Below are 17,541 nucleotides of genomic sequence, written 5' to 3' on the forward strand. Positions count from 1 at the left end.
AGAAATTCCGGTTTTTCAGAAATGAGAAAAAAATTCTTAAAATTTCTACCGTCTTATATATACAATGTTAACTTATTATAATCCAAATTAATTTTGACTTTTGTGGTGTTTTCCAGTTTTTTGAATGATTTGTGAGTTGTGAGTGAATGGGCAAAATGGTAATCAAAATTCTGTCATTTAAGCTTTTTGAAAGTTTAATTCAATTGAACTCGTAATTCACAAGTTGATGCCAAAGTGAATTCCTGATTGATAACTTCAAAATACATAGTTACCGTAGACACTCTGACAGAATTCCTCAAAACTTTGAACCCATATATCTCGTTTCCTATGGCAGAAATCAAAAAGTGACCAACTGATACAATTTTTAGCATAATCTCAAAAATGATTTGTCATTTAACCACTTTATGTTACTTTTTAATGGAAACTAGATAAATTGACTCAAAGTTGATGACTTGGATGGTATTCTATTAGAGTGTTTATCGCAGGACCACTGAGAACTCAATGCGTTTCAAACTCTTCATTATTTTGAATGATTTTCATGCGTAAGGTTTTTAGTTCTACCATCCCTCGGCAAACTGAGAACGAACAAATGCGTTTCGAAATAAACAGTTTCCTAATCACATCACAACCTTCAAATTCTGTCTCCCAAACTACACACGTATATGATTCTAGACCAAAATACAGTAAATAAATGTTCACATGACAATTGATACCATCTGAACCGTCTCGGTTTCTGAATTCTTCCAACATAAACAAAACTCACCTCACTTCGAAGAAAATTAACGAATTCTCGTTCGGATTGATTCATACTGTATGGGTTGGGTTAACGATTTGGATTAGGAGGAAGACAATCAGAATGCGACCTTCAAAAATGAATGAAATCACAAGATAGAAAAAGAAAAAATGGGTGGAAGAAAAAAGAAAAAAAGAGAACAAGGTTACCATTTCCAAAAAAGTGCACCAGAAGTGATCATGAAGTCTTTTGAATGGAGAATCATTCTCGGACAGGGAAAGGAAAGAGACAAGATATTTTCAAACAAGGAAAAGAAGACGAAGAACGGGTTATTTGGGTATTCAAGACTTTTGACTGGTACTCCTAACAAAAAGTGAGACAAGATGGAAATTCGAGATTATTTTTGTCAAGAAACAAGGAAAATGGAAACAGATGGTTGGTTTTTTGTCGTCTGTTTTTACCTGTAAGAGATTGGTATCGATGGTAACAAGGTAATAGGAAGGAAAATGACGTGGTGATGGTGGTTCTGGGAGTTCTGATCCTTATAAATCAAAAATAGGAAGTTGTTATTCGGGAGAGCTGGTGAAAGATCGTGATTCTAACTTATGAACGTTTTGAAAAGAACTTTAACTTATTGAATTTGAGAATCAACAAAACAAAAAATTGATCTATAGCCGATTGTTATCGCTTCGGTTGATGAGGTATTTTGAGATTCCGGATGAAGAATGTTCAAAATAATAGAGAACATTTATTTTTATTTGGAGAGATATCCGGAAGTTGTAGGTTCTCCAAATTGGATAATGGTTGATTTTAGCTTAGAAAAAGATACTTGTAAAACGGGACCTGCCATAGCTTCTTTCAGAAACGATATTTTGGACCGACTGAACTAACTTTGGGAGAACTCGACGAATCCTACAAAATGGCTTTAAAAATAATATCATTTTGTAGTATTTGTCGAGTTTCATCGTATCCAATTTAGTTGCTCCAAAAATATCGATTCTAAAAAGAATCTATGGCAGGGCCCGGTTTGCAAGTATGGTGATTCCTATAGTTCGAAAAAGTGTACAGGTCAATATTTTTAATGGGTTCCAACAAGAACAATATACTAACACTTCGAAAAGAGTAAACCAATAATCCTCTCATAAACATAATACTAGCCATGAATCGGTCAGCTTCGAAACTAGCCGATCCTCTATTCAATCGGAAGTATTATAGATCATCACTTGAAGAGAATAATCACTTGGTGTTTTGATTGACCTAGTTAGTCAGCGTCGGCGCAAAGCGCTATCACTGTTTATCAGTACAGTATACAGAAGAGGATAAAAGAAAAAGAACGGGTGTGAATAGAAGATGAAGGGCGGATGAGAGAGACATGTGAATGTATTTTGTTGAGTAAAGAAGATGAAGAAGACCGAAAAGAGATAAATTGCAAAGACACGGGATTATTGGGAAAGGAAGGGAGGAAAAGTGAACAAGTCGATTTTCCTCACGTAGTTCTGTACATATAGATCAGTAATATCAGAAAAAAGATTCAACAGATGGCGTGAATACTAGGATGTTTTGTTGCTTCCGAAATTTTCCATCCGCTGAAAAATTGACGAATTTTCCGGAAAACGGAAACGGAAAAAAATCTCCAAAACCATCCGGAAAGCTCAAAACGGAAAAGGATACAGAAATGCCTTCCATCACTGATAGATACACTTTGAATTTGATCACTCAGCCTTTTAACAAGAATTGGTTGCTAACAGTGAAATAATTGAAACCTAACCACTCGGATAGGATGAGCCTAACCACTCGGATAGGTAACCACTCGGATAGGATGAGCCCCTAACTTACAACTTTGAGCCAATTTCCTGTGAAAAATATCATTTTCCTGTTCCTGTGAAAAATATCAAAAGGTGGTCAACTGACAAAATATTTTTGAAGTTATGATAAACAATTTGTCAGTTGACTACTAGAATTCTGGTTAGGGACTGAAAGTAAAATATGCGAAAACCGTCAACAGCAAAAAACCAAATCAGGTTGGATTTACCTGTATCATCTTCTTATATATTCTGTTCTCTTCGGTTTTCATTGGTTTCCGTTCTGCTGAGAGGAGCAGTCATGTGAAACGGGTAAGTAGGGCACATAGGATGATCATAATGGATACTGTGATGGTCAGAAACGAAAGTTTTATTTTATTTGAAAAAAAACAGGAAAGGAAAACAAGGAAGGTTGAGAGATGATGTGATGCAGACTCTATTTGAATGTTTGTTGCTTGTGTGCCTCGTCTCGTGGAAAAAAGACATCATTGGGCAAATTCAAGGTTTCTTGTAAATATTTGTTGTTTTCAAGGCCTTAGATTTTACGATAACGTTCAGAATAATCGTAAAACACAATTGGGTTTGAGTATTCACAAACAATATATGTTTTCCAGAAGTTAGATGAACACTTTTGAAATGAAGTGGGCCTGTAATTTTTTAGGAAAACTGATAGCCAACAACGGCCGAACTATGCGCAGAATTTTTCAAAACTGACAAGAGCCAATTATTTATCAATTGACAGATTCTTAATACTTTTCAAAGGAATCGAGATAATTGAGCTCAAGGATGGCTTTTATCAGAGCAAATACGGTATTTCCATAAAAAATGAAGATGGTGCAAATTAACGATGGAAAATAGTGATGGAAAATGAAGCGGAGCTCATCCACCATTTTTAGTACCTTTTCAAACTTTTAGCTTCAATTTTTCTTTTTTTTCAACGGACAACAGACAGCCACAAACGGCCGAACAACGGAAAACGGACTGTCCGTGCATCTCTGGCTTGAACTTTGGACGCATGACAAAATATGATAAAAATTCACAGAATCGTTTTCAGAATTTTAACACAGAGTCTGTCACAGAAGACAACATTCCGAGGCTTCTAACTTCAAAAGCTTCCAACTCGCAAATCCCATTTGTGTGAAGAAAATGCCCTAAACACTCGAATAGAGTGAAATCTTTCAAATTTGAGTCATTTATCTCAGTTTCCGGAAAAGATATCAAGATGTGGTCAACTGACAAAATATTGGTGTAATTATGATAAACAATTTATCATTTGGAGGTTTTTTTGATATCTCTCATATGAACCGAGGTAATAGAGCCCAACAAGATGGGTTTCTATTAGAGCGAATACGGCATCCGAATTTTAACTCTAAACCAATCTAATAACTTTTAGAACATTACCAATTCCATTTTATCAATCTATTCAGCATTGATATTTTACCAGCTCTCTGCCAACCTAACTTCTCTTTTTCTTCTTCAAATCCCCAACTGGACAGCTGAAAAAGAAAAAAAACTAATTGAATACCTGCCGCCTCTAACAGACGCTTTCTTTTTACCACTTCTTTTCTTTTTCGCTTCTATTCATGTTATCAAATATGAGAGATGTTTTTCTTTTCATATTCATGACTCAATTATTAGTATTTGTCAAAAACCTCGAATTGAATCAATGCAGTCAGTTTACATCGTGTGAGACTTGTGCTGGAATTGTTGACAGTGGTATTAGTTGTAGGTAAATTTGACTTTTTTTTGTGCTCTGTCGAAATCACTAATCTATTTTCAGATGGTGCTTAGAATCAAATGAGTGCGTCCCGTCGAAATATTTATGTCATCCTTGGAAGACGGTTATCCACGATATAAACTGTCCTCTCTCAAAGATTCCGACCACTTATAGTGATACGTTTTTGAGGTTAATTGAGCGAAATTGTATCCGATAGGACAGTTTTTTTCAGAACGGAAGTGGCCGCATATATTCATGCAGCAAATCGAGTCAGTGAGTATTCTCCCGTTGGAGCACCAATGTCATGTCTGATGAAGTTAAAAGCAAGAGTCGACGTTCTGAATGAGCTGGATGTTCCGACAAAACTTGAAGGGGTGAGTGTAGGTTTACTCTATTTATTTCTAATCAGTTTATAATGGTTGTATCCTACAATTTTAAAAATTAGAGTTTTTCAAACGCTGAACTTTTCACCTGTATTCTGGTAAAATGCAATTTAAAAAATAGCTTTTCAAATTTCCAGAGAACAATTGGAGTGTTGATCGGAGTCAATCACGATCTTCAACACATTTTCATTGGATTCCGATCCACAAACGATCCTGTTCAATTTGTTTCACAGTTCTATGTTTTCATGATGGGATGGATGGAGGATTTCCCATTGGGCGGAAAAATGGTTGCAATCTATTCCAGAATGTACAAAGAGATTCTGGAGTTTGGATTCGATGATTGTCTGGAGAAGGCTGTCATAAAGTATCCAACGTATTCTTTGGTGGTTACTGGACATTCTTTGGGTGGTGCCATGTCTACAGTATTTGCACTACATGTGGCAATGAAGTACCCGCAGAAGCTGACAAGTCTCTACTCCGTATCTGCGCCAAGGTCTGGAGATGAAACGTTCGTAAAGCTATTGCGGCAACATGTAAGTCTGTATACGGGACTCGAAAATATTTTACAGTTTTTAGGTCTCCGAAGAATTCCGAGTGGTCCGAGATGGTGATTTTGTTCCAGACTCGCCGTTTAGAATATCTCAAACTATCGAAACCGCCCATCACAACAGTTTTGAAATATTCTATGGAAGTCACATGGCTGTTGATAATTATGTGATTTGTAATCAACCAGAAACGGAATACTGTTTGAAAGGGTCTTGGTGGAAGAAACCTGTGGCGCATATGTATTTGTTTGATCAGAACTTTTTTAATTATCATTTGGGATACTGTGAATAAAAGTTTTGATGAAATTCTTCACGAAAAATTGTATACTAGTACAAAACATCTTTGAATTTCATTCTAAAAAAATTAGATTTACCCAAAAAAGATAATTAGTTATAGTGGATAATCTCTCGCAAATTACTCCTTGTACGATGGAGTGCATTCCAGTTTAAAGTTAGGATTTAGATGATTCTTGTGATACAGAACCTGATCGTGTCATTGTTCGAACAAATGTTCCATTTGAACTCACATTAATCATATTTTTATAATAATCTTCTTCTAATTTATGATCTTCTTGACCCAAAAACGTCCGATTATGGAGCAATTCTGCGGAGCATTCTACGATTGCATAGGAATTTTTTCACTCGAAGTCTTTTCTATCAAGATGACGTTTATGGTGGAAGGAAAATGAAATAATAATTGTCTCGAAATTCCGTCTATCCGTTTTAAATTCCGCTCGAGAAGCTGAACTTGTGAGGCGAGTATTGAAGGTGTGGCGCCAAAAAAACCACAGAATCTCCGAAAAAATCTCCTATCCTCCCCCTTCTTTAAGAGTTTCAAAAGTCCATTTGTCCAGAAGTATAAGGTTCGGAGAATACGGGGGCTGAAAAAGAAAGTGGTAGTAACCATTGATCATTTTTCCTTATTTCGTTTGACTGTCACATTCAATTTCTATAATTAGGTCTCTGGTACAGAGCGACAGTCATAGTGGTACCTTCATCTGAAAGTTCCCAGTCTCCATTCCTTTGAAATACCACCAAGTACGGTGGTGGCCATAAATCTATTTTGTTTTTGTTTTTTGACTGTGATTTTCTTCAAAATAGAGATGAAATGTCAAGCATTTCTGTAAAATGTAGCAAATAACCCAGGAAAAATGATACAAAAACATACTTTATTTTTTGATATTCATGATCTTTTTACAGAATATTCAAAAACCTGACGAATAAAAATTTTTTGACTAGGCTCCTTTTAATAATTGGAGGTTAACATTCTCAAGAAAAACGTAAACCAAAAAATAATTTATCTCGCCTAACTAGTGTGAAACCCGTTAGAACCCCTATTATAAAAAAACTATTATAAAAAACTCAACAACCAAATTAGATTTCTCAAAAAAAAAGAAAGATAATTGTTATAATGGATAATCTCTAGCTGCCCACTTCGTGTACGATGGAGTGCATTCTAGTTTAAAGTTCGGATCTAGATGATTCTTGTGATACAAAACCTGTAATCTCGTCATAATTTCAAAAAATCTTCAATTCTTACTCACATTAATCATATTTTTATAATAATCCTCTTCTAGCTTATGATCTTCTTGACCCAAAAACGTCCGATTATGAAGCAATTCTGCGGAGCATTCTACGATTGCATAGTCAAACGATGGAATCATCTAAATTATACAATAATTTGATCTGTTTCAATTTTCGGCCACTCACTTTGTTAAACATAAGATTAGGATATGCAGCTAGTGTTCGGAAATCTTCAATGCCTAAAAGACATATCGCATGACGAACCGTCTTCGATCCACATTTATCCGAATCTCCATATTTCCATTGTGACATTCTAGAGGTTTCATAACTTGTTTTAAGCTCGTAGGGCATTACAAACCTGGATACAAAGTCTGCTTTCTTTCCCTGCTTCAAACATTCATCTGTGAAATGACCAGGCATACCAAGATCTGAGCTAACTTGGAAACTCTGGATAAATTGCTCATCTACTCCGAATCCCTGGAAATAGCTTTTTTTTAGGATAACTACTTTGCGAATCGACTCACTCCTTTGTTCCATTGGTCGATATAAGTTGTCAAATCGGCGGTCCGTACCATCCAATCAACAGCAGCCCTCGATAGAGATCCCTGGGCGGCTCCTTTGGCAAACTTCATTTTCCCATTCAAGATCACTTCGTCTATTCCGGTTGCTGAAATACTAGTTAGCTTTATATTCGTTTTTCATAATCAACATTTTATGAAACCATACCATTTCTAAACATCTTCAATGACTTTGGATCCCATTTGAACTTGTTATCGAGTCTTCCTGCTTCTGGGGTAATCTCCACATCATTTGCCCCACCGAGCCATTCATATACCTGCTCTAACTCATATACGGATTTTGTGATGAGATCATGATTCTGGAGAAGAATCACATAGTTCCATCCAGGTTTATTGATCAGAACTCGCATGCAATTGTAGTGAGCAGAGTTGATATTATGGCCGGCTGAATCCACTGATTCTTCATCTGCAAGAAAAAAATTTCTAGAGAAAGTCGATTTCAAATTTACCAGGAAGTAGTAGAACATTTGGAAGACAAGCTGCCATTACTCTCAATCTCTCGTGGAATTGGGGCGGAGCTTTTTTGTCGATTGCGAAACAAAATGAATTTTGTGGGTGGTAGGACATTTGAATTTGTTTCTCAATCATTTCGTAATCTGCATAAACAATTCTAGCAAATGCAACTCCATTTTTCAACGGCTTCAAATTTGATCCAGGTGGTAAAATACGATTCATAATGGCTGCACAAGACATATCCAGTTGATCATTTTCCACTATTTTTATACGATTCTTTCCAGAAACTGATTCTAAATAAACCTGAAAATGAAATGGATTTGAATCCAAGTGATGTTCTTCTTCTGAATACCTTGTCTCCGGATAGAATCCTTCCACAGTCAACGTGATCTGTTTCCGGTCTTCTCCTGTATAGATTTTTCTGAAATTTGAATTGTTTGAAATTTTGAATAAATCGAGAGAAATTAAAGAGGACTCCGACTAATTTATCTTTTTTAGCATTCAAATGTACCAATGTGTTTGTTCAGAGTCCTATTTAACCGTAGCTTTGCAACCCACGAAATCATTTTTCAGCTCCATCTTTTCCAAATCCTGCTGTAATTCATTGATTATCACATTTCTCTGATCAATTTCATTTCTCAAATCTTTCATCACTTGCTCATAGGTTATTGGATTTCTTGCATCTGGTTTTAGTGGATCTGGAAAATTTTGAAAATTGTTGAATAAGAATGATCTAGAACATTAAAAATCTTACTGAAAACCCCGTTTGTAGATGGAGAGGAAAGTAAGAAATAGGCAACAAAACAAGCCACAGCAAATAAAAACAACCATAATAATCGGAAATTTCTCGGAGCACCCGCCTGGTCGAGAAGCTGATATCGAATTTTACTCCTCATCTGAAAAATGTATTTTGAAAAAAAAATAAGAAAAGTTTTGAATTGATTGAATAGGTTAGGAGGAAAATGATGCTGTAACAGTTTTCGGAGAGGCCATCAAACTGTGGTTTCATCGACCATTGATACAAGCGCACAATACTAAAACATCGGTTATTATAATTTTTCGGAAATATTAGCATAAGAAAGCAAACCCCAGAGATCTTTTGAAAGTTTATCGTCTGGTTCTACCCGAAGCTTGAATATCTATGTTTTTGATTGAAAGACCAACAACAAAAATATGAAGAAACGAAAACTTTAAGGAGAATCTATGGAAACAAAGCCCGTCGTTTTTTTCATCCGAATTGAAATCATAAAAATTTCAACAGAGAGATTTAGAGAAACAACGGAATTCTTGAAGAATAGACGGGAAACAAGTAGTTGTCATGGAGACAAATACAACGGATTAGATTAGACGAGCAGGTGTTTATATGCTGAAGAGATGGTTGATTTTCTATGACATAAATTTTGGATGTCCCAGAAAAATAACTACAGAAAAAATACAGCTGTGAATCAAAAAATCGGAAATTTGAAAAATTCAGAGAATCAAAACTCCAAAAAAATCAGAAATTTAGAAATCTCATTATTTTTAAAAAATTTCCAAAGTTCCAAAAATTTCAAGAAAATTTAAAAAAAATTAAGGTAAGCAGAAATTCTACAATTTCTTAAAAACTCAAACTCCGAATTTTCAAATGTGTGGAAAATTCAGAGTTTGAAAATTCGAAATTTCAAACGTTTTAGAATTTTTAGAGAATCAATTTCCGGAAATTGCTAGAAATCATTTTTTCAAATCCCTTTCAAATTGTGATAGCTATACAAAACGAAAAAAAAGAGTCACTTTTCTAGAAATTAAGGGGTTTCGAAGATAGATTCACTCATTTCGTGTTATAGAAAAATAAATACAGACCTATGAAATTGTTCCCCGAGTATATATTATTTTGTCCATTTTCAAAAGCTTTGGAAGAAATGAGACAAGGAATGATCAGTACAATCGAGAACTTTGAATTCGTCATCACACCAAAATGACTGATAACACTAATCAAGTCCTATTCAAAATCAAAGAAGACTAGATACTCAACTCTAGTACTTTTTTCGAATTTCCTCAAAAAAGTACTAGCTCACTACAAAACGAGAGTAGACCCCCAAAGATAAATATATTCATTGATTCCATAGTTGGCAAATATGACATATTTGTATATTTTTCACAGTTCCTGCGTCTGTTAATTGATAACACTGTCTTCCCAACACCATTGATAACAGTTTCAGGCACAACTGTTAGGGGGTAATGAAAATTTGAGTTTCGAGCCAGTACAGAATAGTTCTGTTCTTCGATGTATGTGTTAACAGTTATAACAACAAATGAAAAATTATTTTTCCAGAGTTGAAAAACATGGATATTAAAAGTCTTTCAAAAATCCGTATTCATTTGACTATTCTATGTGACCCCAATTTTAACTTACTTCCGATTGCGAATTCCGGAGAAAATCTCACCTGATCAATTGCCAACGCATTCCTCATGTCTATTATCATATCAAATTCTGTGGACAGCTTTCACTCCATCCAGTCCAAGGTCGGGCCATGATCGGGTTTTTGCTACAAAAGTTTTTGGCTTATTAGAGCAACCAGATGCAATTTTTTATTCTTTTCCAGTATGATCACTCTCGAAGAAACATGATGCGTTTTTGTTTTACAGAAATACAAAGTTCTTTCCATCGGGAACGGAAAAATCCGTTACGGAACCTCAATTATCTTTTTCTCAATTTCGAAATATCTATTTCATCCGTATTCGTTATTTTTCAGTCATTTTTGCCCTGCCGGATAACCCCAGCAGAGCGTTCCAAAAATTATGATTTGTTCAACACTTTCTTGCGAAAGGTCGGAACTCCAGCGTACCTTGAGTAACTGGGTTAAAACCGACGAACACTGCGCTGTCTTGCCTCTTATGTATTTTTATGTACCGACATCAATCGAGGCCCGCGTCGGCCACAAGAGAGTGCCCGTTTGAATAGACGCAGACGACGAGAAATGCAGGAGGTGGTGTAGCGGCGAAAGAGAGGCAAAAACGAGGAGAGAGGTGTTGGTTCGTATCTTCTTGGTGCAGAGAGGAGACAAATGTGACAAGAAAAAGTTTATTTCAGGAGTTCGAAATCACATTTAGTTAATGAAATTTTTTCTTCCTTTCAGCTTTGGAGCCGTACAACTCGCAAGTTCTCGCTTTGTTCCGGACCATTCTTTCCCTCGGTTTGCATTTGAAAGCCTCAGAAAACCCATCCATTTGGGACATCAAAGAATTAACTCTTTGATAGACATTGGAATGGGTAGTGTCGTGATGTGAATATTTCTCCATCCCATTCTGAAAGTATAAGAATATCTCGTGAATTAAAATGAGAATTTTAATGAAATCGTATTCTTACCGGTGAGCAAAAAACAACCGCAGCACCGTAGAAAAATAGTTGTTTCTTATCCAAATCCTCATATTTCTCTACAACAGTTTTTCTTGTGTACGCCTTCTTATACAAATTCCAAACGATACGGTAGGCAGCTAGGTCAGCAGCGTCTTCTTCAAATGTCTCTTTGGCATCACATGTCTAAAATATCCTTCTAAAATCGAATATCGAAGTTTTGTGTGAACGGACCACAGTTGGAAAAGTTTCACATGTTTTACGAGTTTGTTCCTCTACGCATTTTGCGTCTTTTGTCCAAAATTCGGCCAACGAATTGTGGGATTCAAAATCGCGGTAGTCGAAAACCAGAGTGTGCAAAATTTCATGGGTCATGGAGAAACCGATTCCACCGTACTGAAAATAATAATTATCCTAAATTTTCGAACTTCATGAAGAATTCAAAACCAAGTCCGATAGATAATCAGTGTTTGCTAGCAACGTAAAGTCATTTCCAATGTAAATATGATTCTGAAAAAAAAAAGCTTCAGTTCAGTTTCAGAAGACAAATCAATTCTATACTAACATCTTTTGAATTGAATGCTGCCGTTTGGTCAGTCAAAATGTCTCTCAAATCGCTCTGATAAACGGATTCAATTGGCTTGTTGATATACCGTACCGCTTCTCCCGCAGCTACAACTTCACATATTCCATCTTCGATTTCTTCAGAATACTTTGCACGGATTCTGAAATTCAGAAGCCTGTGAATCTCGATGAACAATATAGAAACTTACAAATCTATGCATTTATTTTTTGCCCGAAGAAAAACCGATTGAGCATGTTTCAGCGGTTTTCGAATATCCGAAAATGTTGTGAAATTGATTTTCTGAAGAGCATCTTCATACATTTCCAATGCACCATTATTCACTACCCATGGAGTTTTTCTCAACTCTTTCAGCACTCCCATTTTAAGCTTTGGGAAAAGTTGTCTCAACTTTTTATCCAGTTTTTTCATCAAAGAGTTAGCGATGGATCCATCCATTGCCTGGCTGATAATCATTCGAGAATAGATCTGTGATATATTGATAAGGATATATTGAATTGAACTGAATCATAACTATTCTATGAAACTCACAAACTTCTGAGTTGGATAGATAAGTTTTCTAACAATTTCCATCTTCTGTTCACATGATGATCTTTTCCAGTTTTCCAATGAGTCTGTTTCTCCAATATTAAATTCCAATAGGTGGCGAGTGAAAATAGAGACAATTTTCTGATTAGCATTACATATAAAATATTTCGTTTGAAACATATGAGTAGTTCATATTCGTCTCACAAAGTTAAAGATTCGTCGGAATGAAGGAATTGGGTTACGATCTCTGACACTTTTCTTGTCTTATCAGTACTCTGAAAAAAGTACTTTAAAAATCCAATCGAACAGCTTCTTGAACTCACAAAATCATTTACATAAAGATTTTCAGGATGTTCGAATTTATAATCTCTAACAATTTGCCGTTTTGTTTCCCAGATACTCGATAGAAAATCTTGTTTTGTAGTTCCCATTGGACAGACGTGCGCGTAGAAGTCATCACACGGATCAACAGAAAAGTCAGCAATGCTAAAAACAACTATGAACTTTGAGAAGCTTGAACTTTAAATACGTTTTGATATGATTCTGGACAATGTTCTTTGTTACAGCAGAATTGGAACAGGGAGTAATACATATCAAGAGGAACAATAAGAAAAAGGTGGGAGCCCGCATTCTAAACGGGGAAAGAATGGAAAATCAGGGAAGGTCTGCATTCTTTTCTAGGCGGAAAATTCGCATTTTTATAATTCGTTTTGCATGCGGAGGTGGAGATGGTGAGAACGCTCTGCCTTGAAGGAAAAGCAAATTCGAATGGTAGTCGTTAGAGTGGCGGCGAGAAGACGAAAAATGATAAGTTGGTATCTGAACGATGCAAACGGACCATTGGCAATTTTTTGACGGATCATTAGTTGATCGGAAAATTGAGCCAATTTATCTCAGTTCCTGTGAAAGATATCAAAAAGTAATCAAGTGACAAAATATGTTTTTTATAATGTTACATATTTGGTCAGTTGATTACTTTTTGATATGTTTTGCAGGAAGTGAGATATGTGAGCTCAAAGTTAGCGGTTTGGTTAGTCTTCGATTAGAATGTTTACGGTAATTGAAGGGATATATGACAGTGTAAAATCTCTGATTGGATGAAGATTCGATTTTGTGTCATATAAGTGCTCGATGTTACAAACAAGCAGTTCCCGGAAGTTCTTGCACATTTTCCCACTGTTTTAGCAAACGATCATCCGGCGCTCGTCCGTTTTCACATTCCGAATTCGCCTTGAAGTGGAACGCTTATAGAAATGATGTGAAGTGAATTTGAAATTAAATATTGAAAGAACTATCGGTTATGAATAATAGCGGTTTTCTGGAAATTCAAGACAATGTAATGAACAATAAAGTTCATTTTATAGCTCAAGAGTTTAGGCTTTCTCAGACGGAAAACATTAGATAAAAAATACAAATAAAAAAACCATAGCAAAGGAAATACAAACACCAAACAAAAATATTTCCAAAAAGACTTTGACTTTCACCAGATTGACAAAATTTTCGAATTTCCCATAATTTTGATTCCCAATACATCGAATCGGATTGTTCGGGGATTGCAGTTCCTGGTGGTTGAATTTTCAGATGAATTTGGAATTTAGGATTATTTGATGAAATTTTGATGAGTGAAAATTGAATTTCTGTATTTGGGACGTTGGTTTGGGGTATGCATATCGAGTATAAGGTATTGGGGAACCTGAAAAATAAAAATCTGAATTTTTGAATTTCGAATTGCTTTTAAACAACCAACTTCTCATCTGCCTTAACTCTTGTTCCACCGCTTTTGCTTTGGTCCGAAAGTGTTTGCGATCCGGTCTAGGTCGGCTGAAAGCCCTTTTTTTGAATAAAACATTGGCATAAAGCTCACCATGACGCAAGTAGAACCATCTGTCTTCAATTATCTCTGCTTGAATTTTCAGATTCTCAGGAAATCGATAAAGCCATGGATCCAAAAATTTAAATTTCTTTGTGTAAATCATTGACCGATTTCCAATTAAATCGAGCAACATTTTTTCAAGTAAAGCTTGGGCACTTCCATAAATTGTGGATGCCAATACAGTACCTTCAATCAGTGGATGTTGAATTAGTCTCGTTACAATTTAAATGGTCAAGGGGGTTGAAATCCTGTGATCTCTTATTTGTCAAATAGTACTCGTTTTGATCTATTCGTATTTTACCAACAGAAAGGGCAAGAGGATCCAAATGAAGTGGTAACGATTTTTCGACTTTTCGAAAGCCAGGAACTTTTCGAAATCCAGTGTGGAATAAGAAAAATGGAGTGCTGTCTGTTTTCTTCTTTGTTTGTCATTCCGTTTTTTTTTCCCAGAAGAGAAGTGGAAAAATCCACGAGACCAAATTTGATCTACAATAAAATGTTATAAAAGTTGTCAGGTCTAAAAAATTAAAAATCAGAGATTTTAATTAGATTTCAAAATATGAGGAGCGAATCGACGAACACGAGCCGTAGGCGCACCAGTCAGACGTTTGAAGCGTTGGAGGCACGGCAAACAGGCTGGTTTTCTCTAAACCTCTTCTTCTTTTTACTATCTCGCTATCGTACTTAGAAGTTTCTGATATTCATGGAATTTCAGAAATTTAGAAATATCTCGATTTCCTGCAATTTTCACTTTTCTTGTAATTTTGAAATTTCTGATTTACAGAATCTTATAGACTGTGAGCTGAGATATCGTTTGTCAAAGTTGCCCCGTCCCGTCTTATGAAAATCATAAGAAATTTAGAATCCGAAAAATTACGCGATTCATCTTTGGACAATCACGAGAATACCTACACTTGACGAATTGCTTTGAAAATTTCAGCAGTTTTGAATTCAACGAAAAATCATATTTCTACCAATTTTCGTGCTTCCAATATACTTATGTCTGAGGATATACTCATTATTATCAGTCCGGGTTATAGTGCACCATCATCCTGAACAGTAGCCATGTCATCTTGTTCAGGAGTATTCATTTTGATTCGAAACTCTCTCACTCTTGTCAAGTGCTTTTTCAATATTAGTCAGAGATTTCATCAGCCATGCATCCCAAAATTTCCACGAACATCGTAAATCCATCAAATGTCGCATTTGATGTTTGTTTCCTCGAGACACTGCTGCTATACAACACAAACATATTTTCTTCTTTTGAACTTTGAATTTATTTTTTTATGTAGCTCTTCTTCTTTTTCTTTCTTTTACACTGGAGCTCAACCACCTTTCGAAAAAAGAACAATTTCTGTTGTTATTGGGTGTCCGTTTTATGATCAAAGCTCACTATCACCTCGCCCCCTCTGATATCTTTTTATAATGGCCTCTGATCGAAATAGTCAGCTCTAATGGAAAACAAGAAAAAGTTTTTGGTGTAATGTAATGAATCAATTGGTAGAGAAGAAGGCGGAGATTCCAGCATCAACAACACATTTATCTTGCCAATTGTCACCTCCTTCGTCCTACCCCAAGAGCTTGATTCTATCTTCTAAAGTTTGTCATTTTGCTTTGGCAGTGTCACGTAACCCACTCTTCCTCTCTCGATTTTAGAGTTTTGAACCTTTTGAATCTCAAACTTTCAGAATGATAACCAGAACACTTATCTGCCTGTCATTGGCAGCCTTGGTCTCTTGCCAAGGAGATGCCTCTGATCTCAAAGAGACCAACTATAAGAAGTTTATCGGAGAACAAGATTACGTTAGTAGTTCCTAGGGAATATTCCATCTGAATCTCTGTAATTTCCAGAAGCTTCCCTTCAAGACCCGTGTTAGTGAGCCACTTGCCATTGGACAAACCATCCATGCCGTCGGAACTCTTTCTGATAAGCCAACCCGTGTTGACTTCAACTTCCATAAGGGATCTGCCAAGGATGCTGATCTTCCACTTCACTTCTCCATCCGATTCAACGAAGGTGATTATGAGCTCGTAAATTGTCCTATACAGTTAATTTCCAGGACTTCTCGGAAGCGGAAAGTTGATCTACAACACTTTCGAGAACGGAAACTGGTCTGAGGATGAGCAAAGAATCAGCAATCCATTCAAGGCTGGAGAAGAATTCGATTTGCGTGTTCGTGTTCTTGATGGAAAGTTCCAGGTCTTCGCCAACCGTGTCGAAGTTGGAGTCTTCACTCAACGTCTTCCACTTGACGGAGTCAGTTTATTCATACAATGACAGAAATTTCAAATCTTGTTACAGATTGATCATGTCTCGATCAGAGGAGATCTTTCCAAACTTCGTCTCTTCCACTATGGAGGAAGAATCTTCCCAAATCCATACATGGCCGTTGCTGGACTCACTCCAGGGAAGAGACTGGATATTTCTGCTCTTCCAAAAGGTATTCAATTATAGTTATTGTTTGTATTCTCTAACTGTTCTCTATAGGAAAGCGTGTGAATATCAATTTGTACCGTGAGAACAAGGAATATGCTCTTCAAGTCTCCATCAGATACAACGAGGGAGCCATTGTCAGAAACGCCATGACTAGCAATGTCTGGGGTAAGGAAGAGAGAGAAGGAAAGATGCCACTTGAAAAGAAACAAGTCTTCGATATCACTATCATCAACGAGGAGTTCTCTTTCCAAATCTTCCTCAACAACAGAAGGTTAGAACTTTAGCTTTTCTTAAAACACAAGAGTGATTCGTACTTCAGATTTACAACCTTCGCCCACCGCGGATCCCCAAGCGACATCAAGACTCTCGAAATTGACGGAGATGTTGAAATTCAAACTGTCACCATTAATGATGCACCTGGAATCTAAACATTTCAATGTAATAAAACTATATATTCTTTCTCTATTTCAAATAAATTCTTCCCATATTTTTATCTTTTAAATCAACTAAATAAAGTGTATATTTTGAGAACATCAAATTATGAAGTCAAAATCGACTTTCAATCAAAAACTATCATTCGCATTACAAATTCAGGCCTTGTTCCAGAGGTTTTCAATACTTGATACAATTTCCACAAGGGTCCCGTTAGAGAAAATTTAAAGGCGCAAGGAGAACTACCGTATTTTTCATCCTATTTTGAATAGTATTTTGAATTTCGAGATAGTATAAAAAGACCCAGAAATTTTTATTTGTTTCTCAAAAACTAATCTTTAGCTCATTTCCCTGTAATTTCGTTCAAGATCTTTACAGTGTTCTGAAACGAGACAATTCGAAGATCCACTTTGTGCGGTTTTACTTTGGCTACTTTCTGATTCCATACAGACTCCAACTTTCAAGGACTTCAAGTGGAAAATTCTATTTTGCTATTGTTTCCTTCTGGGAATTTTTTGATTCGTCGTATTGTCGTTTTTTCCGTTAACGGCCGTTTCAGAGACCGTACAAATCGGCAAGAATTGAAATCCGCAAGAAACGAAAGTGCAAGAAACGAATC

General features: G+C 36.1%; 5 protein-coding genes and 1 non-coding gene across 6 annotated transcripts in view; 2 read left to right on the forward strand and 4 right to left on the reverse strand.

Annotated features, from left to right (window-relative positions):
- The window catches only part of CBG02523, a gene marked incomplete at both ends in the record, with an annotated part of 3,001 nt that extends 2,193 nt beyond the window's left edge, over nucleotides 1-808 (reverse strand). Inside the window, one exon of the mRNA XM_002630775.1 lies at nucleotides 764-808. Within this exon, the coding sequence (XP_002630821.1) occupies nucleotides 764-808 (45 nt within the window). The remainder of the gene's footprint in view (nucleotides 1-763) is intronic.
- Nucleotides 809-4,157: 3,349 nt separating this feature from the next.
- On the forward strand, nucleotides 4,158-5,472 carry CBG02522 (the record flags this gene model as incomplete). The annotated part of the gene is made up of 5 exons (XM_002630774.2): nucleotides 4,158-4,264; nucleotides 4,316-4,441; nucleotides 4,485-4,626; nucleotides 4,773-5,168; nucleotides 5,212-5,472. 5 exons carry the CDS (start codon nucleotides 4,158-4,160, stop codon nucleotides 5,470-5,472), a joined length of 1,032 nt encoding a protein of 343 aa, XP_002630820.2.
- Nucleotides 5,473-6,586: 1,114 nt separating this feature from the next.
- Nucleotides 6,587-8,631, reverse strand: CBG02521 (the record flags this gene model as incomplete). Its single annotated transcript, XM_045242533.1, has 9 exons — nucleotides 6,587-6,679; nucleotides 6,725-6,844; nucleotides 6,891-7,181; nucleotides 7,229-7,371; nucleotides 7,431-7,688; nucleotides 7,732-8,038; nucleotides 8,088-8,156; nucleotides 8,294-8,433; nucleotides 8,490-8,631. The coding sequence occupies 9 exons, from the start codon at nucleotides 8,629-8,631 to the stop codon at nucleotides 6,587-6,589; spliced, it is 1,563 nt and encodes a 520-aa protein (XP_045092278.1).
- A 1,840-nt stretch (nucleotides 8,632-10,471) lies between these two features.
- Nucleotides 10,472-10,582, reverse strand: CBG25107. Its single transcript, XR_006672577.1, has one exon. It is a non-coding gene; the product is annotated as an RNA transcript CBG25107 (non-coding RNA).
- A 243-nt stretch (nucleotides 10,583-10,825) lies between these two features.
- Nucleotides 10,826-12,360, reverse strand: CBG02520 (the record flags this gene model as incomplete). The annotated part of the gene is made up of 7 exons (XM_045242534.1): nucleotides 10,826-11,020; nucleotides 11,082-11,255; nucleotides 11,304-11,465; nucleotides 11,517-11,579; nucleotides 11,635-11,794; nucleotides 11,843-12,120; nucleotides 12,184-12,360. The coding sequence occupies 7 exons, from the start codon at nucleotides 12,358-12,360 to the stop codon at nucleotides 10,826-10,828; spliced, it is 1,209 nt and encodes a 402-aa protein (XP_045092279.1).
- A 3,382-nt stretch (nucleotides 12,361-15,742) lies between these two features.
- On the forward strand, nucleotides 15,743-16,918 carry Cbr-lec-5 (the record flags this gene model as incomplete). Its single annotated transcript, XM_002630771.1, has 6 exons — nucleotides 15,743-15,856; nucleotides 15,905-16,070; nucleotides 16,114-16,310; nucleotides 16,356-16,494; nucleotides 16,542-16,761; nucleotides 16,810-16,918. The coding sequence occupies 6 exons, from the start codon at nucleotides 15,743-15,745 to the stop codon at nucleotides 16,916-16,918; spliced, it is 945 nt and encodes a 314-aa protein (XP_002630817.1).
- Between the last annotated feature and the right edge of the window lie 623 nt (nucleotides 16,919-17,541).

The sequence above is a fragment of the Caenorhabditis briggsae genome, assembly GCF_000004555.2.
Source record: "Caenorhabditis briggsae complete genome, chrII, whole genome shotgun sequence".
Taxonomy (NCBI): Eukaryota; Metazoa; Nematoda; class Chromadorea; order Rhabditida; family Rhabditidae; genus Caenorhabditis; species Caenorhabditis briggsae.